The sequence below is a fragment of the Gadus macrocephalus genome, chromosome 2, assembly GCF_031168955.1.
Source record: "Gadus macrocephalus chromosome 2, ASM3116895v1".
Lineage (NCBI taxonomy): Eukaryota > Metazoa > Chordata > Actinopteri > Gadiformes > Gadidae > Gadus > Gadus macrocephalus.
This window is the reverse complement of record NC_082383.1, coordinates 1,443,834-1,465,583: the sequence shown is the minus strand read 5'-3', so window position 1 is coordinate 1,465,583 and position 21,750 is coordinate 1,443,834. Positions and strand designations below refer to the sequence as shown.

The 21,750-nt window shown below is 49.7% G+C and overlaps 2 protein-coding genes across 3 annotated transcripts in view; both read right to left on the bottom strand.

Moving 5' to 3' along the window:
• Positions 1-7,752: 7,752 nt before the first annotated feature.
• On the bottom strand, positions 7,753-16,828 carry LOC132474807 (adenylate cyclase type 9-like). The gene is made up of 2 exons (XM_060075680.1): positions 16,348-16,828; positions 7,753-16,107 (listed from the first exon to the last, which is right to left on the bottom strand). The coding sequence occupies exon 2, from the start codon at positions 15,178-15,180 to the stop codon at positions 13,330-13,332; it is 1,851 nt and encodes a 616-aa protein (XP_059931663.1). The 5' UTR covers positions 15,181-16,107; positions 16,348-16,828; the 3' UTR covers positions 7,753-13,329.
• A 661-nt stretch (positions 16,829-17,489) lies between these two features.
• srl (sarcalumenin) overlaps positions 17,490-21,750 on the bottom strand; it is a 16,292-nt gene continuing 12,031 nt past the window's right edge. For both annotated transcript variants that reach the window (XM_060068607.1, XM_060068616.1), the window contains 3 exons: positions 21,374-21,490; positions 20,802-21,035; positions 17,490-20,376 (listed from right to left, as the gene is read on the bottom strand). In XM_060068607.1, the coding sequence (XP_059924590.1) occupies positions 19,565-20,376; positions 20,802-21,035; positions 21,374-21,490 (1,163 nt within the window). In that variant the 3' untranslated portion in view covers positions 17,490-19,564. The remainder of the gene's footprint in view (positions 20,377-20,801; positions 21,036-21,373; positions 21,491-21,750) is intronic.

Below are 21,750 nucleotides of genomic sequence, written 5' to 3'. Positions count from 1 at the left end.
CACGCATGCACGCAGGCACTCAGACAGACAGACAGACAGACAGACAGAGAGTCAGACAGACCAACACACACACACGCACACAAACTCACGTGCACATACGCATGGCAAATGACCGAAACATTATTCAAATAAGATGTTTCTGTATCGAAAACAAAACGCAATTAAAAATCCATTTGTGTGAGTCTAGCAGCTTGGAGAGGCTATTTACTGGAGAGAGACTAAAACCTGTGAAGGCAATTCAGAGATAAAGTTGGCCGGCTACAAATAACCGAGGCCAGCATGCGCACGCACACACACCCACGCACACACACACACACACACACATACAGACACACACCTACACACACACACCTGAACACACATAATGCACACACACACACACACACACACTTACACACACATATACCCATGCACACGCACACACACACACACACACACACACACACACATACACACACACAGAAACACACACACACACGCAGATAAGAGTGGAAGAGACTTGGCAGGGCTGGAGGACCGAAAGGCCAGGGTACATTTTAGGATATAGCCATGAAGAAAAAACTTGCAAAAACAAGACCTCCATATACTCTCTGACGATAACAGCCCTGCAGACACACACACACATAGACACACACGCGCACACACACAAAAAAACACATACAAAACCAGAATAACTCCCGGAATCAGCTGACAGATCCAGGGGTAAGATAACAAAGCAGAGAAGCAGGTGGTACTGAAACACCAGCTGCTGCAGTGTGTGTGTGTGTGTGTGTGTGTGTGTGTGTGTGTGTGTGTGTGTGTGTGTGGTGTGTGTGTGTGTGTGTGTGTGTGTGTGTGTGTGTGTGTGTGTGTGTGTGTGTGTGTGTGTGTGTGTGTGTGTGTGTGTGTGTGTGTGTGTGTGTGTGTGTGTGTGTGTACGAGCGTAGATTATTAGGTGTGTAGGTGAGAGAGAGAGAGAGAGAGAGAGAGAGAGAGAGAGAGAGAGAGAGAGAGAGACAGAGAGAGAGAGAGAGAGAGACCAATGAAAAACCAGTAACGTCAGAAGAGCTCAAGCGACCACATCACTCATGAGGTCTAAGGAGTACAGCCAATCCCAGAGCACACAGGAGAAAAGGTGCGTCATGGAGGGGGCATTCTCAGAAAGACTGGACCCTTCTCTTCAATAGGGAACGCAGGTGTACACAGGTGTAGCTCACACAACTCATCAAGTTCCAAATCCGAAACTCAAGTACTTTCCATTGCATTTGCAGGGGTAATGCTTCATTCATGACACTCAAACAAAACATGTGTTTAAACTCGAACAAACGACAATACAAAACATAAAGGGTCTGCCAGACTTTAGAGTTACACAAAAGCGAAAGCATTTGTTTTGCTGATGTGTTTCCCAATATGTTGCTTCGATACAGAAATAATAAATGAGGGCAAGCATTGAAGCTACAAATAAATCGATGATAACGTGCCTTAAGCACATCTCTTAAATAAGCATTCTTAGGTTCTGCGGGTCAATAGAAATGGAACGGATGTATTTACTTCCTATATGTATATTTATAGCCACAGAATCGGCCAGGGCGGCCCTAATTTAACACCACTGCTCTTCCCACACTGGTTCATTTACAAGCACTCACCTTTTTACGTAACCCTGGCCATTATCAGGTCAGAGGGAGACTTCCGTCACGTAGAGACGGGTAGGTTTTATGTGCTAGACTTCCTGCACTGATTTGGTTCGCGTCCCCAGAAGGAAGTTCATCCAGGTCAGTCCCCTTGTTTTGGCTCACAGAGCTCACAAGGCTGCCAATTTCTTATCAGCTATTTCCCCACGGCTCCAAGCCGTCTCTTCCGTTCTGGTGTAAACTCTCCAGAAAACAGGGGCCGTATTATGCAGAGCTAATTGGCTAATAGGCGACTCCGGGACTCAAGGGGGGAAGCCACGAGAAAGTGTTGAAGTGGTGAGCGTGCTCTCTGATGTTGTGACACTAAACACCATCCATGTTTCAACGGGCATTTGTCGATTTGACTTTTATTTTAGATAGATGAGTCCATCTCGTTACATACCTTTAATTCAAATCTGCCCCAATAATTCATATCATCATCTGCGTCTTCGCCCCAAAATTACACAATTTGTCCAAAAACTGTTTTATGTCACACACAAAAACGGAGATAACTAAACCATCCGGTACAGAAAGGGAACTGAGAGGGCACTTCTGTGACCATGATAGACCTGACTTAAGACCTAGGAAGCCAGGGTGTCCTCCTTTGCCCTCCAGTTTAAACAAGAGCCATTTGACGGCATTGGAATACACATCGCTTAACTCAGTATTCTTCCTAATACTGGGTTTCTTCTATTTTTTTTTCCATTCTTCCTCTTTTGGCGAGTGCCATTTGCAGAGAAACTCTTTACAAACCAAGCATTTGTCTCATACGCAATGCGATCCTACGAAAAAGAACGGGAACTAGAGAGCACAGAACACTTTTACCATTTTTACATCTTTCTCTCATTCAGTCAAGGAGACGGACGAAGCAGTCCCATGTATATTTCATAAGGCCTGAGCCAGCAGGACACCAGCTGTGTCACGCGTGAAATTAAATGTCAGGCCCACACATGATGGTCTCAGGAGAGCAGGGGGGAGGGGGGGGGGGGGGGGGGGGGGGGGGGGGGGGGAGAGGGGGGGTTTATAAATAAAAAATGGTGTGTGCGTTAAAATTCTAAAGGTCATATCAGCAAAGCAGAATAATTTAGCACCTCTTATTGGTGCAGGATTTCTCTCTCCCACCTCCCACCTCCCGGGCAGCACCGGGTACAATCTGTTCTTTGGGATGATGTGACAACAAGCAGCAAAGGTTCGGTTCTTTGATACACCGCAACGTCGCCATGGGAGCTGACGGATGTTGTGGTTAACGGTAGATGAAACGAGTTGCAGATGTTTTTTCACGGGTTCGACGGACTGTCACGTCCGGATCGGTCTGCTGCCATATGCACCGGCGCACTGTGCAGCAGTATTGATGTTTCCATCTAGCCGACGGACCAAACGTTCACAAGTACCTCACAGCAGAAAGTGCATTAGGTTGTGTAGAATTAAAACCGTACACGTAGGCCTTTGCCCCGTTTGAAAAACACATTTTGATGACCCATATTGTCACTGCGATTAATTAACCCAATTGAGTGTTTCTCAACACTCGAATCTCAAATCAGAGTGAAATGGCATCGCTGATATTGATAATGATCACAGACTCGAAAAAATAAAATATGTATAATACTCAAAAACTATTTTTATTTTTGGGGGTCCGTTTGAGGTGTTACCAAGGCAGAATAAGTCATAAGACACGATTTGGGGGAGAGTTGCCATAATGGATGAAGGCCAGCTACTACCAGCAAGAGGCAGGAAGGCGAGGCCAGACTGCCCACAGTGACCCTGTCGGAGAGGGGGTTACATAAGAGTGTAATAGGCCCAAGCTTAGTGCTCGCAGCACCTGTGCTTTCTCAGCGCATTTCCTTCCCCAGCTCGGGACAAATCTCCCTGGGAGGGCTGCTGGCTCCGACCAAACAACACAGAATGTACCGGAACGACCGACCAGACTGGGGGCTCCGTTTCTCTCCCTCTCTCTCTCTCTCATATGTATCTAACTATGTGTGTGTGTGTGTGTCTCTCTCTCTTTTGTATCTAACAATCTGTGTCTCGCTCTCTCTCTCTCTTTTGTATCTAACAATCTGTGTCTCGCTCTCTCTCTCTCTTTTGTATCTAACAATCTGTGTCTCGCTCTCTCTCTTATATATCTATCTCTGTGTGTGTGTGTGTGTGTGTGTGTGTGTGTGTGTGTCTCTCTCCCTTCTTCATATATCTAACTTTATGTATGTGTGTCTCTCTCTCGCTCTTATATATATGTGTGTGTATGTCTCGCTCTCTCCCTTTTTTATATCTGTGTGTCTCTCTTACATATCTATCTATGTGTGTGTTTGTATATCTCTTTCTCTTGTTTATCTCTATCTATCTATGATGTTTGTCAATCGCTTGCTCTCTACCACAATCTAGCTCTATCCATCTATTCTCCCTCTGAGTTTCACTTTAATTGTCTCTCTCTTCTCTTTCATCATCTCGGTGTATGTCTCTCGTTCTTTATCTCTCTCAGCCTCTCTTCCTCCCATAACTCTCACACACACAATCTTCTGTACAAGACTGATTGGGCATTGGGTTCGGATCAATACCTCACCCTTCTCCTGCAGGGTGTACATCGTGTGACCAGGGGCGTGGAGGGGGAACGACCATGTTTGGCAGGCACTACATCCTGGCCGGGACTCTGGGAGTAAGCCTGCTGAGGTTTGCGCTGAGAAAAATGACACTGGGAGGTACTTGGCATCCCTGGACAGAAAAGATGGTGACATCCCTCCTTTTAGTTTTTCTCCCTCTGCTCCTCCTGCTGCACTCTTCCCCTTCTGCCATTAGCAATGACTCCTGCACCTCGTCCTCCCTCCCTCCTCACCTCCCCGTCTCTCACGGCCTGTTGGCAAGACAGCAGACCTGTCCAGCAGCCCTGCAGAAATACTGTCATTCTCCCATCGGTTATCGGACATAATGCCACCTCTCTCTCTCTCTCGTCCAAGGCCAGATCCATCAGTCCCTCTTATTTCTGAAGGGTGAAATCATTCCTCTTCAAGGATAATTAAACTGTGCTGGCATACGTTTACACATCTCTTTAACAATTCGACTTCTGTCACTGCTTTTACCGTCGCTCATCCTCATCCCAGAGTGTCTCACAGAGTCTATCCCAGCCCCCCTTCTTAAAGCAGTGGTTCCGTGGGTGATGACAGGTATCTCAAGGCACAGCTTGAATGAATAACTGAACATTGTCGGATCTCAGATTGCTCCCTTTTCAAGAAGGGGAGAAAGATAAGATATTGAATAGGAAGCAAAATAGAGAAACACATTCTCTCGCCTAAGCACACACACACTCAAACAAAGATACAAAACACACACACACACACACACACACACACACACAGTCACACACACACACACACACACACACACACACACACACACACACATACCCCTACAATCTCCTACTCCAAGGGCGCAGGCAGTGCAATGTGCTTAGTCAACGTTTTGAGCTGTGCTTCATCAGGGTGGGTGATGAAGACCGCTCAACTGATAAGCAGCTGGCGTCCCGTGTGTGTGTCCGTGTGTGCGTGTGCGTGTGCGTGTGTGTGTGTGTATGTGTGTGCGTTTCGGCACCCGGCAGCACAACAGACGTGTGTGTGGGAGGCAGTGACGAGCTGCCCTGCTGCCGGCTCCGATGCGATGTGTTTGAGTGTCCGTCGGTTCGGTAAAGGCGCTGCGATGGAGCCACTGAGAGGACTCGGAGGGAGACGAACAACAGCGAGGTCTGCTGGTAACGCATCATGACCATGAAGAGGAGAGGGATCGCGGGAGGGAGCCTGGAAATGCCAAACTACTAAAAACACCGGAGAGCCCGCGACCTTGTCTGAGAGGAAAGCCGGGCACGTGGTGTGCACGCACACGGGTGTGTGCGTGCACACCGCGCACACACACACACACACACACACACACCGCCACACACACACACACACACACACACACACACACACACACACACACACACACACACACACACACACACACACACACACACACACCGCCACACACACACACACACACACACACACACACACACACACACACACACACACACACACACACACACACACACACACACACACACACAAACAAACACTGAATGATGCAGAGTCTATAAGTGCCAGGAGCGATGGCGCAGCGAGAACTCCCGGCGCCATAGAGAAGGAGGCAGCAGCAGCAGCAGCAGACAGCTGACAGCTGGAGGGGGGCTGAGCTCGCTGCTCCGGGCAGCCCGAGAAGGAAGCTCAGCCAGAGGGCAGGAGCCCAGGGAGGGTAGCCCTCCCTGGGGGAGGAACTAGCCACTGCACGGTGGATGATCGATTAGCATTCAGCATCGACCCCGTGACAGTACCGAGTGAAGATGAGAGAGAGAGAGAGAGAGCCAGTGAATGAAAAGATCATAAGTAAATGTGGAACCTCATTCGTCTTTTTTTAATCTAATTACATCGAAACACTGGAAAAGGTTGAGAGATGGACGCACACGCACACACACGAAACACACATAACAGACACACACAACACACACACACTGCAGCAGGCAGGCCGGCTAGACTGACCCCCTGTCATCCCTCAGCTCATTTATAATTCACACCGAGCCATTAATCAAACACACTCTCACCAACACACACTCACCAACGCACACTCTCACCAGCGCACACTCTCACCAGCGCACACTCTCACCAGCACACACTCTCACCAGCACACACTCTCACCAGCACACACTCTCACCAGCACACACACACACCAACACACACTCACCAACACACACTCACCAGCACACACTCTCACCAGCACACACTCTCACCAGCACACACTCTCACCAGCACACACTCTCACCAGCACACACTCTCACCATCACACACTCAACAACACATACTCTCACCGACACACACACACTATCGCAAACACAAACTTTCAAGAACACACACTCTCACCAACACACACCCGACCTGGACTCTCTCAGGTGTGTGTGCGTAGGTGTGTGTGAACGTGTATGTTTGTTTGTGCACGTGCGTCCCTCCATGCGTGGGTGTGCAGAAATTGGGTCCAGCGAGTGTCAGGTCAGAGGTCACCTCCTATGCGTCATCACGTCAACAGTGGGGCTTTCTTCCCCCCGAGTGCCCCATCAAAACAGGAGACTCATCTGAGAGTGTATCAATGAGTCACTCTGCACGGTCATTCATCACCCCGGCATCTGTGTGACACGCTGAAGGGGGGGGGGGGACAGGGAGAGAGAGAGGAAGGGGAAGAGGAAGAGGAAGAGTGAGTGAGATAGAGACAGAGTGAGAGAGAAGGGGAGAGAGACAGAGTGTAAGAGAGAGGGAGAGGAAGATGAAGAGGGAGAGAGAGATAGAGAAAGAAAGAACAGAGAGAGAGAGACAGAGAGAGGGAGAGAGAGGGAGAGAGAGCAAGAGGGAGGAAGAGGAAGAGGGAGAAAGATAGAACGAGGGACAGAGGCTGAGAGAGAGAGACAGAGGAAGGGAGAGAAGGAAACTAGAGAGAGATACAAAGAGGGAGACAAAACGGGACAAAGGAATATGCTAATACAATTTCCCCACGTTTTCTGGTCCAGGTCTATCTTTTGGCCCGCCTCAGTGAATGGAGTGTAGAAGCCTCTGCACCATTTTAAACTAATCCCGACTCAAATGTGATTCGCCCCGGCTACCTGCTCCAACACCGGCCATTCAATCTCCCCACTGAGCCTACAGCTAAAGCGTGTGTGTCTGTGTGTGTGTGTGTGTGTGTGTGTGTGTGTGTGTGTGTGTGTGTGTGTGTGTGTGTGTGTGTGTGTGTGTGTGTGTGTGTGTGTGTGTGTGTGTGTACCCCTGCCGTTAGAAAATGTCCTTTTCAGCGGGATCCCGCTGGGGCTGGCGTTGTCGACCAGCCAGTGCTGCTCGACGAACCGCGCAGAGCACCTCTGTGTGCCTTTTACACGCTACATGGATCCATTTCCTCTCACCCATCTCCCCCAGTCTCCCCCCTTCTCCCCCTTCTCCCATCTGTACTGCCTGCACTTCAATGCTTACCCCTCTCTCTCTCTCATTTTAAAGGCCTTTACTGTTTTCGACCCGCTATGCAGTCGTGAAGGTCAGCACTGGTCCGACCACATGTATGAAAGAATACATCAAGGTCTTACACGTTTTTGCCCCATCATGCAGTCATGATGTCTCACCCAAAACCCTTGCGGCCCTCATTATAATGATATCAGCTAACACACCCATGAGGGGTGCTTTCTAGGATGGCTGCTTCCAGGCAGAACTACACCAGTGTGTCAGTGTGAGTACAACGGTTGTGTGAGAACAAGATGAACAGCTGATGTGTGTGTGTGTGTGTGTGTGTGTGTGTGTGTGTGTGTGTGTGTGTGTGTGTGTGTGTGTGTGTGTGTGTGTGTGTGTGTGTTACAAACAATCTTCACAAAATAACAGATATAGCTGAATCCACCTCCTGGCTCATTTGCGCCCTGTTGTTCCTCAATCACACCTGGCTGGGTGACCTCTGACCTCTGATCTGATCAAGACTCGACAAGACCGCGCCTCACATCCAGCCCTTCCAGCCCTCGGCTGCTGCTCGCCTCATTCGCTGTGACTGCTGCTGTGAGCCTGTTTCACATGCGGTGTCTTCACACGCAGGATACTGTGCCGTTGCTGATTTCATACGGAACAAGCCCTGGGCCTTAACAACAACACAACACTACACACTCCCACACAAGCACAGTCTCCCACACACACACACACACACACACACACACACAAACCTCAGGTATAAGAAGCACGGCTGCATTATATATATAGAGATAAACATCGTTTCATTATGTGTGTATGGCTGTGGTACCGATGAAGTGAAAGTGAAGATGACAGACGAAGGAGATTGCTTCACTGGGTGAGCAGATGATTCAGGGTGGAGAAAATGCTTTCTTCACATTTGCCGTATCACCACTCATCTGTGTAACCGACAATGACAACAAGTAAAAGAAGTTTGAATCACGACAAAGAGTTTCCTTTTTTTCCTGACTGTGCAAGTCTACATTAAAGTGATACTATGCAGGCCAACGGCAGTGTTGCATAATATAGCATAACGAATTAACAATAATGGAACATAATAAGGAAACTTCTCATGAGGGATTTCTAATAATACAAAATACAGAACCGCCAAAGAAGGCACGTAACAAATATTGAAAATATGTTGTGCAGTTCAAACCAGAGGCTAGCTAATTATGGGTCTCCATTACAGATCGTACCAACAGTAATTATCATCGAGAGGGCTTGCAACCGGAGTACTCAAGGGCTGCATTCCAATCGTTTAATCGCGATTCAGCTCACCCTCGTTTCTTCACCTGTGGTACGCGAACCACAGGTTGAAACACCCTGGTCTCAAGGCAGGGACACACCAGCACGTTGCTCTTGTGAAAGCCCATTAAACCAGAAACAATGGGAAGGAAAGAGCCAAAGGCTGGTTCCGGGGCGCAGAATAGATCTTCTCTTTCATTAAGCGGTCTCATTGCCTAGTCTGAAGCCTCTTCCCATAGGGGTGTTGTGTGTGGAGAATGCACGCTCACTGCCGTTATCATTTGTGCAAACCACAGTTTGCACAAATGATAGTGCCGCTATAATTAGCCTTTATGTTTTTTCGTTAAGTAGAGAACGAAAAAACCTGCACATACCCTCCAGCCCTCACTTTGGTAAGAACCAACCACTGAGGAAAATACTTTACCCCACTCGTCACGGAGGACATGACCGTGATAGCCGTCTCATGACAGGCAATCAATATCCTCTTCACTTAGAAGGAAAACACACACGCGCAGGTGAGAGAGAGCGAGAGAAAAAGAAGATGGAAAATGACTAAGATAAATCCCTCAAACCTGCAGGATCCCAGCAGTAATGGTTAATTAGAAATCTCCAGTTGGCTTGGCACTGATGGGAGTGTGGTGGCGGAGGTGGTCGGTGCGGCGGTGGTGGGGTGGGGGGGGGGCTGCTCTCCCACACACCAAAGAACAAAGCTGCGCTCAGCAAGAAAGCAGTGAAGTTGATAAAGGTCCCACTTAAAGGAGACCTTCGGGATAGTTCACCAGTGACCCCATTTGACCCGAAGCGAACAAATGGGTTTGAGGTGGTCTACCCCTGTGGATCACCCCTGTCCTCGTGATTCACCCCTGATCCACTGATACAACAAATCAACACATTTTTTAAATCATACATCCTTGATATTCACATCCATCGGGTCATTGATCTCACCCGTACCGCTTATGCAGTCATGCCCCATCACACGTTTGCGCTTTAAGCACAGTTCATCTGAGCTTCCGGAACCCTCTCTGGTCTCGTGCGGTGAGCCCATCAGATCAGGCTCTTATCTCCACGGGAATAGTCTCGAAGTTGAGAAACTGCAATGCGTCTTGCGGTGAAAACGTTCCCAGACCAGATAAACCGCTACAGTCCTCTTTTTTTATCAATGGGGCTTGTGCATCAGAATGGATCATGGATTTTATGTCCGCGATGCTCCGCCACATTGGGTGGACTCAAGAGGGAGATTGTGGTGTAAAATCCTAAATTAACTCAAATATACCGCACCCTAGGCTAATGGAAACGGTTTTGCTCTGTGCCGCATGAGAAACGGCGAGGCAGTTTCAAACGAATCATATCACGATTGATTAACAAACAATGACCATAAAACCACGATAAAACGCTCAAATGCTCCTCGTTCCAAAAAGGAGGCTGCCATTGCGTTATTGCCCTATTGCAATAATTCTACATTAATGACACCATGTCAGCAGTCCTCTGCAAGTATTCTCCCCACGAATAAGTATTATAGTATTTTAATAATACTATTCATATTCTTGTGTTCTAGCAGCCGGTGTGGTGGAGGGAGACTCCTGGGGGGGGGCCGGGCAGTGACTCGGCCGTCTCCAGGGGGATAACCGTGGTTGGGACTATCTCCTACAGGTGCCATCACTCCGCATTAGCCACACCGCTAGCACACGGCCACGAGCCTCGCAGCGGAACAAGGCCAGATATAGCTCCTCTAGTGTCTCACACACACACACACACACACACACACACACACACACACACATACACAGAGACACACACACACACACACAAACACACAAACTGAGACACACACACACACAATGAGACACACACACACACACACAATGAGAGACACACACACACACACACAATGAGAGACACACACACACACACACAATGAGAGACACACACACACACACAATGAGACACACACACACACACACACACACACACACACACACACACACACACACACACACACACACCAAAATGGGGTTTTAATGAGTGTGTTTCTACATTTGCAGTGTTTAAGCTAGGGCAGAGAATCTGTCTTAGACTCTTTTTTCTGTCGTATTTGTTGAAATTCTCTTCGCATCCAACAGCAATCGATATATCAAATGCTCTGACAGGAATATTGTATTTCTACAGTGTAAGTGTTCAAGCTAGGGTAGAGAATTTATATTAGGAAAAAATATTGAAACTCTCTTTTCATCTGACAGCAATCAATCAATTAAAATCTCTGACAAAAATACTGATTAACATCAAGGACCTATGGCTGCTGCAGACCTTGAAGTCTTTCGAATGATTTCAATAAGCCCAAATGAAATGCTTGGATGGACAACCTGTCTCTCCGCGTACCTACTCAGGTACGCGGATAGACAGGCGCATGGCCTGAGTCCTCCACAGAGCGAGGCAGCCCTGTTGCTATAGCTAGCGAGCTAGTCACATGCTTTGGGGGTGAGGCTTTTGAGGTAGTCTTGAAGAAAGAGGAGGAAGTTTAGTGGAATACTTTCAATATCTAGATGACTTTGGCTGGTTTCTCCTAATTGACCACCACAGCTTTAACAGCCAATTACGCGCTGATGGATCCGTGCTTCTAGCACTGCGATTGGTCGAATACGAAGTGAATGAAAGAGTTCATACAGGTTCGAGCTTGCCATCAGACTTCACATTATTGATATAAAGTCTGATTCGTGAGACGAGTGGCAGTACGACGACCTGAACGGCTCTGAAAGAAACATGAAAAGCAGATGGCGAGTGCCCAGCGACCGGATAGCTGGGTCAGAACGATTGAGATGAGAGCCAGGAATCCAAGGGACGGAACGCTGGCAGAATCCATAAAGCCCTGCAGACCTGCCCCCGAGGTTCACACAGGCGGAGAAAACACAACAAAGGCCGGTTCCCCCGCCACAATCCCATAGTCCGTCTGAGCCTGTTCTCTCGCTGGCACAAAAACCTCAAAATAAAAGATATCTCAGAGGTGTGCTCAATACACAATGAAGGATGTGCAAAGAAAGGGAAGAGCAGCATACTGTAGCCGTTAAAGACCCCATCATCAATCTCTTAGTGATAAGGTGGAATCCTAGACCCCCTCAAATCAATCCCTTTGGTTAGCCGAGCATCAGAGAAAACAACCTTTTTACCGTCGCCCTTAAATAGTTTATCTCCTCGCAGCGGCCTCAGCCAAAGTAATGTAAATCCAAGCAGACAGCAGCGGCAGACAGTTTGACAGGCAGCACGTTGTAAACACACACACACACACACGCGCGCACACGCACACACAGACAACGGTGTGTTAACGCCAACGGCTGAGTGGGTCTGGTCGACTTTAGAGACGGTCATTGAGATGTCACAGATATTATGCGCTGTATTGCCGCTTTGTGTCGGGCGGCGATAAATGTCACGGTTGGAGAGACAGAGGGAGAGGAAGGAGGTGTGAGGCCTTGGCGAGAGAAAGAGAGAGAGGGAGAACTGTAAATTATAGAGCTGTCGCCGGAGATGCGCAGGAAGGGAGGGAAGGAAGGAAGAGCAGGCCAGAGGAAACAGGGACGAGGGAAGGACAATGTGAAGAGAATAACAACAAATGATTGCAAACACGCCAGAGGGTCAGAGACACCAGCACTAGGGAGAACAGAAACCATTTCCCAGCCATAAAGAGAGTGTTAATAACTACGAATACATATTTTGACAAGACTGGGATCCTACCTGCCACACTTACTATGCTGAACATGAACAGCATACTCACACAGCTTCATGAATGGAACAGCAGCCTCACACACACACACACACACACACACACACACACACACACACACACACACACACACACACACACACACACACACACACACACACACACACACACACACACACACACACACACACACACACCAAAGCTGAATTGCACTGCCGCGATCCTCAAGGATATTAGTTGCTGTGACCTCGTTCAAAAGCCGACAATAGGCTGACAGGCCTTGAATGATGAAAAGCCCGATTAAAAGCCTCTTTGTTCGTTGGGATGATTTCTGCCTTTAATCACGCAACCAAAAGGTTTCCACCACTGGGTAACCGATAGGCCCAGGGGGATCGGAGGAGCCAGACACACGATAAGGCAAATCTGGAGAGAATAGCAGCATGACAACGCGGCGAAGCAATCCTTGGAGCTCCCAACAAGGTTAGCAGAGCATGCCCCGGGGGGGGGGGGGGGGGGGGGGTGTCTGGGACACCGCGTAATTGAACTTAGTCAGTGGAAGAGGGGAAGGGAAAGGCCATGCAGAAATGGCAATCATCGAATGTGAAAGTCAAAGACATAATACAACAGATGAAACATATATACGTTATACTCATGAGATCATATCATGAGTTCTATTCCATCATTCCGTTAAGCTGAGGATTGAGCAGCACCCACCTTTGAGCTGGTCCGACACGACACTCTGCCCCACTCGCTCCACCACCCGGCCGTCCTCGCGCAGGTAGCGGTCGTCCAGGAAGTTGGCGGTGGCCTCCGACAGGTGCACCTTCCCGGCCACGCCCAGCTGCTCCATCAGGTTGGCGAGGTTCACGTCGTTGGACCACACGTCGAACTTGAACCGCTTCATCCCCAGGATCCCGCACAGCACGGTGCCGGTGTGGACGCCCACGCGCATGTTCACCATCTCCTTCTTCTCCTGGCAGAACTGCTCGATGGCCTGGATCATGCCCAGGCCCATCTCCACGCAGCAGTAGGCGTGCTCCGGCCGCGGCTCCGGGCAGCCCGCCACGCAGTAGTAGCAGTCGCCCAGCGTGCTGATCTTCTCGCAGCACGTCAGCTCGCAGAGCCGGTCGAAGCGTCCAAACAGGTCGTTCAGGAGGCCCACCAGCGCGTGCGCCGACTTGTTGGCCGACATCTTGGTGAAGCCCACGATGTCGGCGAAGAGGATGCTGACGGGCTCCATGCGCTTCATGTTGAAGGGTCTGAAGATGATGTGCCCCCGGGGGATGGAGGTCTTCTTGCGCTTGTTGCTCTTCGGGCTGGAGATGGCGGCGGCGGCCCCGCTGCTGGAGTAGCGCTTCACCGAGCCGTCGCCCAGCTCGTCGTCGCCCTGCTTCATGAGGTCGTCGGCGACGATCCTCGGCATCACCGAGTGGATCATGCGCTCCTTCAGCGCCTTCTCCACCTCCAGGTCCTTCCCGTGCATGATGGCCTGGCCCACCTTGAGGAAGGTGCTCCGCGAGCGCACCTCCGACATGATGAAGAGGTGGATGCCGATGGCGTGGGCGCACAGGTGGAGGAGGGCCTTGGCCGGGCCCAGCCAGCGGAGCGTGTCCCAGTCCGCCTGCGAGGCCGAGCCGGGGTCCTCCGTCAATCCGGTTAGGTACAGCCACCCCAGACCCTCGAAGACGAGCGAGTAGAGCAGCCCGAGCAGGACCGAGGCGTAGAGGCGGATGTGGAGAACGCTGTACAGCAACAGCAGCACCTCCATGCACAGGGAGAAGGTCCCCACGGGCGAGATGCACGGGGCTGACGAGCACTGCGATGCGTTCTTCCCGAGGGAGACGTTATAATACTCAGCCCCCATGCCGCTGAAGACTCCCTCGTCCAACTCCACGGGCGAAGGCTCAAAGTCCCGGAAGCCCGACGTACGGATCTGGGGAGCCAGCGTGAGGGAGAAGGTGGCCAGGATGAGCAGCAGGGACACCTGGTTGTAGAAGCGGCCGTAGAACCGAGTGAAGGTCAACAGGAAGAGGAGAAGGCAGAAGAGGAGGAAGGCCGCGGCGGGCAGGAGGAAGGCCTTCCGGTCGCAGCGGGAAGGGTTGATGGCAAAGTACAGCCCCCAGAGGACACTGGCCGCCGCCAGGTAGAAGAGCACGTAGCGGAAGCGACGGCGCGTCTGGGGGAAGCACCTCTCGCGGCACGCCTCCTCCAGGATGGACGAGTCGAACTTGGGGTCCCAGAAGTGGCCGGCGGACCTCTCGAAGAGCTGGGGAATGTTCCTGTGGGAGCGGAAGTTCTTGACCGCGGCTCTCTTGGCCCCGGATTCCCCCGAGCTGCAGCTGGACGAGATGCTGTACTTGCAGTGCTTGGACCCCCCTATGAAGCCGCCTCCTATGGCCCCCAGGGGCCCGGCTCCATGCTTGTGTTTCCCACTGCTGCTGATCCTCACGGAGACGCTGCCTTCCCCGCTGGAGTCACAGCTAGCCTCTGTGTTGTGGGGGATCAGTTGCTGATGTTGGGGGGACGCCATTGTTGCAATTCGGTTGGTTTGTTTGCTAGAATCGAAGATCCACACTATGCGGAAAGGTGCAACCGGAGATGTGAGGGGGCAAGGCGAAGAGTACAAAGGCAATCTAGGGATCCACAGGATACTAGGCCACACGGTGTGGTTTTAAAGGTATGATTGCCAGGACCACAGCCAAACTAGTCTAAACTAGTCTAAATGCAAAAATGTATTTCCTGGGTGGTCCATCCATGCATTCCATTTACTCCGACTGTTTTGACGCACTTGAGTCTGTTGGTTCACCCACTGGCCTACTTGTCTGCTTCAGTTTAAACTCAGACCTCCACTGTTGGAGCTTCGTCCCAATTATTGGCAACACACTAGGAAAATGACAGCTACTACACGTGAATATGACATTTGCTGGATTAAAGGGTTATGTCAGCTTTGTTACTGCCGCAATTCTTTTGGCAATCAGTATTCTTTGATTTCCTTCGACTCGATGTGCCATGTGATGCAATTATAATCAAACATAGGCAGATATTTGTTTAAAAATGGCGTTTAGATCAGCTCTTATCCATAATTGAATAATAGTCTATCATACATCGGATATTTCACAAGGTTTGCAGCATTCAGAATGAACAACTTCACAACCCTTATTTTGCAAAATAAATTAAGACCTAGGCAAACCTGGTATTCGGAAAAGGCTGCAGAAAGACTTCCCCTGCTTTTGTTGAATGTCTTTCAGCTTTCAACGCTCACGTCCATTCCCATCGGTGTTCACTATTCCGAAGCTTCTTGCAATAGCCCGAATGGGTAGTACACCAGTGGACTGAGCCCCGTCCTTTCCCGCAGCGCCTACTCCTGCAGGAATATCTCCTGCTGATGTCTCCAAATGGAGACGATTTGCGCTCACAAAGCGTATTCAGCGAAGGACTGTTGGAAAACCAATGCGATCTGTGCAGTTGAGAAAACACAACAGCAACATATGTTGAGTGGATCAGATCGCGAATGACAGACACGTGAGAGTAGACGCATCATCGGCGAACACCACAGCTGAATTGACACCTATTCTGAAACCAATTAGACCATCAGGGATTCACCATTCCCTCCGTGAGATGAATCCACATCAGTTTTTACGCCTCGGGTCATGCCGATGTTGATTCAATTCAGAGACGCTCGACGAACGACACGTACCGTGGAATAACAGGATGCAGGACTGGATGTAGGAGATTCTGTAGGCTTCCCAGAAAAGTTTGTCTTCCCCGGCGTTTATCATCTATTTCTTCAGCGAGTGGAAAGTATGCCCAATGAAATTGTTGTTCTCATTCCCCTCTGTCTTCTTCCCGAAACTCATGTACCTTTCGATGCATTTCATTTCATTGTGTAGGACAGCCAGCCTCGACACGTCTCGTCTCCACCAGAAACCCCGTCCATCTAAACCCGGGTGTGTTGTGGAGTCTCGCCCCCCTCCAGATCCAATGACCGCCCGCTGTCCGGCGTCTCGTTTTTAAAGCTTCTCCTCTCCCGTCCTCCCCACCAATGGCTTCTCCTCCTCCCGTCAGCCCGCGACACGCGTCTCCGGTGGGCTGTCAGACGTCGCCGTCCTTCCCGCCTCCTCGAGGAGAAGAGCAGGCGTTGTTCCTCTGGAATAGGGGGGGGGGGCGGCTGGTGAGGGGGGAATTGGGAGCGGGAACTAGGGGGGAGAGACATGCGTGCACCGTGCACGTAAGGGGGAGGGGGTTGGGGGAGAGACGTGCACGTGCACGTAGAGAGAGTTGGAGGTTGGGGGGGCGGGTGTCTAGAGAGGACGTAAGCGGTGGAGCAAGGTGGGCTGAGGGTCTTTCATCATCGCACCCTACCTCTCGTTAGTCCCATGCAGTGGTGCGGTTGGCGTCGCTGCTTACCGTAAAGCAGGCTGCTTTTATACTTGTTCAATAGCTGATTCGGCAGGAGGGTAGGCAAATGAGGAGGCTTCATTGTATAATTGTAATTGATGATAACGTAGCATCAGTTAAATGTGCTTGTGACACATTGTCAAGAAACAGGTGGCCTTGTTCTATTCCGACCGTGAAATGTTATGAACTCGCCCAGGGCTTCATGGGGGTCTTGGGAAATAAAAAGCAACTCCAACGCAAATACTACCTACTCCTGCGATCAGCGAACAGTGCGCGCGCGCACACACACACACACACACACACACGCACACGCACACGCACACGCCAACCTGCCCCCCCCCCACACAAAGTCACGAATTGCGAACAATAGGCCTACTGCAATGCAGCTCAAGGGATTTGCTCAGGAATACGATTAAAAAGAAAATAACAACGCCGCATGTTTTCTCTCAGTCAGAAGTGTTTAATTTTCATGATTCACTGGACAAGATTTCGGCTGAAAGCTATTGTAGGCCTACACAAAAACAAAACGCATGAGCAGTCTCTATTAAAGTCACAGACAATTTAAAACGAGTAACTTCTACAAACCTACATCATAAGCGCAGGGTCAGTTGTTCCATTAACCCGGCGACCGATGAACAAGAAGTCACCCAGCCAGGTGACTGGCGTATCATACCTGTCTCCACAGTGTCCCCTAGTGGGCACCTTCTGTCACTGCAACCGTGTCCCTCGAACCTGACTTGAAATTATGCAAAATGTGTATCACTTATACTTCTTTTTTTGTTGATTCTGCAGAGATTAATGGTGTGTTTTTTCATTATTATCTTGCAGGTAGGCCTACCTTTTATTTATATTGCATGTCTTAGGAAAAACATTCCTAAACTACAATGGATTAGTGGGGACAACAACAAAGTATAGGGAAATACACAAACACAGAGCCGAAATCAGCCAGGCACTCTTGTGATTCTATTAATCAATGCGTGGCTGATCGCATATCATACCTAGACAAACCCTTTCCAGTAAGTGTTTCATTAAGTCACAATGTGTACAACTATCCAAACCTTTTATTTTATTTTGCCATTGCCAGGTTCAGGGTCAGGGGTCAAAGGTCAAATGATAACGTTTTCACCACTTTCTTCAACGCTAATTTCCAGCCCACGCATAGTACTCCCTAACTGCCTCGAATTGGTCATTGCATTTTAACATGAATAAAAAATGTATTGTGTATTACTTCAATAGAAGGATTTTATATCAGGTTAACTCCTAGGCTAATACTTGTAGCATAGCATAGCCTAAATATTGTGTCTATTTAAGATTGTGGTTCCTTACCCATGTAATAAAATGAATTGTTTCCAACTGACAGAACAAAGACACAAGCAAGCTGCATGTCAGAACACATAATTCATGTTATCAATGCTATATTATGGACACCAACATTTATAGCTTTTCATTATTTCATGTCACACGTCACTTTTCATGTGGTCATTCAGCTTTAATGCTGGAGAGCTTATGGAGAGGTGAAAGAAACGTGCAATAAAGCATTCATCGTCAACCAAAGAATGACACATTTACAGACAAAACAGTACGAATAGTTAAGAAGTCGAGCAGAACGCATAACCCTGCCTGCCGGTGAAGACTGTGACCCTTGAACCCTGACCTTTGCTCCCACAAAAATTATAATTTCACAGGTTGTCAACAACCCGTATCAATGAGACCACAACATATGAGACAAATAAATAGATCTCTTTTTTGCACTCTAGGGATGGTGAAGTCAGTTCTGTTAGGAAAACGTTGACCTACTCAAACGGAAATGCATGCATCTACAATGCATGCTGCTAAATACGGTTGCATGCAAAATGAATGTTGTTCAGAAGGAATCGAATGCAGAGGTATGGCTTCCTACATAGCACCCGAAGGCTCGGTGCAGCACCCACAACATTTTATTTGATAAACGATTATGAAGCACATGGAATTGACCTGTGACGATGCAAATCTAAAGATCTAACAAAACACAATTGGCCACTCCCGTTTCAAATCCCCCGTTTTATTTACACAAAAAGGGCTGGTGATTGGATGGTGGTCAGCCTCAGGCTTTTTTCAAAATTTTCCTTAAATTTTGCTATTTTTGTAACGCGTCTTGGAGACGTCATTTCCCCTTGCACCCGGGGCCAGAGAGTCCACGGTGGTCGTGCCAGAGAAAGCAATGATGATGGCGTGTGTCTTCATTAAATCCCCCCAATGATATCCTTGTCTCTGTAACATGACTATCATTCAGCTGCCGCAACATTCACACAAACGCTCCCTCCTCCTATTGCCCGTGTTTCCCCCAAACCCCCAGAAAGCACCACTTCATACTCTCCTGAGAAAAAAACCCCAACAAAGAACCAAAACTCAAAACTCCTCTTACTCTCGTTCGACAAGACATGCTCTCTGATAAACGTAGGTTCGGCCGACCACCAGTCCCTCGACCCCCTTCCTCTTCCCTCTCCCCTCTCTCCTTCTCAATGCGTCAACCTCCGTCAGTTTTTCCGATAGCGGTTCTTAGGCTTCTCGTCGCAGCCAGTGGCCTCGCAGCTGGTGAGGCCGGGCTGCTTGTCGGAGTTGATGCTGCTGAGCAACGCGGGCAGCTCGTCTGTGATGGCCTTCTCGATCTTGCCCAGCAGGCAGCCGCCCATGTAGGAGCACTGCGTGGTCAGCGGCTTGAAGCTGGTGATGGCGTTGACGCCGAAGAAGTCGCGGTAGGCGTCGCGGTTGGGCAGGTCGAACTTGCTCACGTTGGTCTTGGCCAGGATGGACTTGAAGATGTAGAACTTGTCGGGGTCGTCCACGATCTCCTTGAACACCAGCTCGGGGTCGCTGAAGTAGCTCATCTTGTCGTTGTAGGTCTGCACGTAGCGGTCCACCAGGAGCGCGTGGATGCGCACGCGGATGCCGTGCTGGCGGATGAAGGCGATCTTGTTCTCCAGGCGGTTCTCGATCACCTGGTTGAGGTCCTCCAGCAGGGAGATCTCCTCGCGCTTGAACAGCTCGCGGCTGGTGTCGGGGGCGTAGTCGTAGGGCCAGAAGGAGCTGACGTAGACGCGGGGCGGCTCCGTCACGTTGATGAGGGGCGCCAGGCTCCAGAACAGGGCGCCGTACACCCGCATCAGGTCCTGGGTGGCCAGGTTGTCCGCCTTGTTGAGGATGATGCGGATCTGGGACTCGCGGCCCTTCAGCTGGCGGAAGAGCATCTCCAGCTCCAGGCCCACGTCGAGCTTGGTGGGGTCGAACACCACGAAGATGAGGTCGGCGCGGTCGATGAACCACTGGCACACGTCGTTGAAGGGGTAGCCTGGGAGAGGAGGGAGGAGGTTTGTTTATAGAGCAGCTTTCAAACCCTTCAAACCCAAGGCCATTCGTAGTGCTTTACAAATGGATTACATGTAAAAACCTTTAGACAACGATTAATAAAATAGATTAACAGATAGACACGGGGAGAACGCATCCCATCTCTGTCATTTGTTAGACCGGGCATGCTGAGATACACTGTCGGGCTCAAAGAGCTATCCCGCACACAGAACCATTATTTAACGTCAAGAGCAACAACTTGTGTGGATGTTGAGCTTGACCAATAAGGGCAAGATCATTCCGTTGCGTGGCTTTTGACGTCGACCCGAAACCTGCGCCTCAATCCAGAGGGGAACATTGAGGATCACACTAGCTCTACCTCATCACAGCCATCCCGTGCCAGTGCTTCGCACCCCGCGGCAGAAGTACCTCTCTCCTGCTGCTTGCGGTTCTCGATGATGCCGGGCGTGTCCACGAAGGTGACGCGCTCCAGCAGCTTGTGGGGCATCTCCACCCCGATCAGCTTCTCCAGGAAGTTCTGCCCGAACTTCTCCAGCGGCGAGAAGGAGCGGGAGCTGTCGGCGGCCATCACGATGCCCTCCACAGAGCGGATCTTCTCCCCGTGCATGATGACGGTGAACTCGGAGGTAGTGGGCTCAGCGCCTGCGCACAGTACGGGGGAAGGCGTGGGTCCGTTTGAACAGGTGGATGATTGGAAAGCGGGAAAGCAGCAGATGTTTTAGAAGATGCTTTATTGTCGTCGCATAATTAACGACGAAATGTGATCTCTTCATCTTGCCATCACTTGCAGTACCAGGAACATCAAATCATCATCAACAGCACTAGTAGCATTTATCCATCACTAGAGGTACTAGGAGCCTTTAACCATCGCCAGCATTACATTTTAGTATCACTATATCATATAAGATGCCATTACTTTCAACTACGTTCTACACGATGTATGTGGCCAAGTGCCCAGGCCGTGAGAGAGGGAGGGTTACCTGTGTAGAGCTGGTAGGGGCTGTTTTGCAGACCCAGGAGGTAGTTGATCATGGAGGACTTGCCCACGCTCCAGGGCCCAAGGAACAGCACCATGGGCTTGGAGGTGATCTCTCCATCTGTGGTGGTGGAACAAGACGGAGAGAAGACACTCAAAACCAAAATTGAGTCTAATGCTTCTTTTATGCACTTTAGAAAGAAGTGAGATCAATAGGCGATATATTCAATGTGCACTTTGAAATGGCACAAGGAATTGTTTTTGTTCTTGACTGCATTTCTCAAAGCAATGCATGTCAGGACAGCACTGTCAATCACAAACCGGCCCATCACAAATTTTTCAAAACAGAGAAAGCCAGAAAACCAGCAGAAAAATCCATAC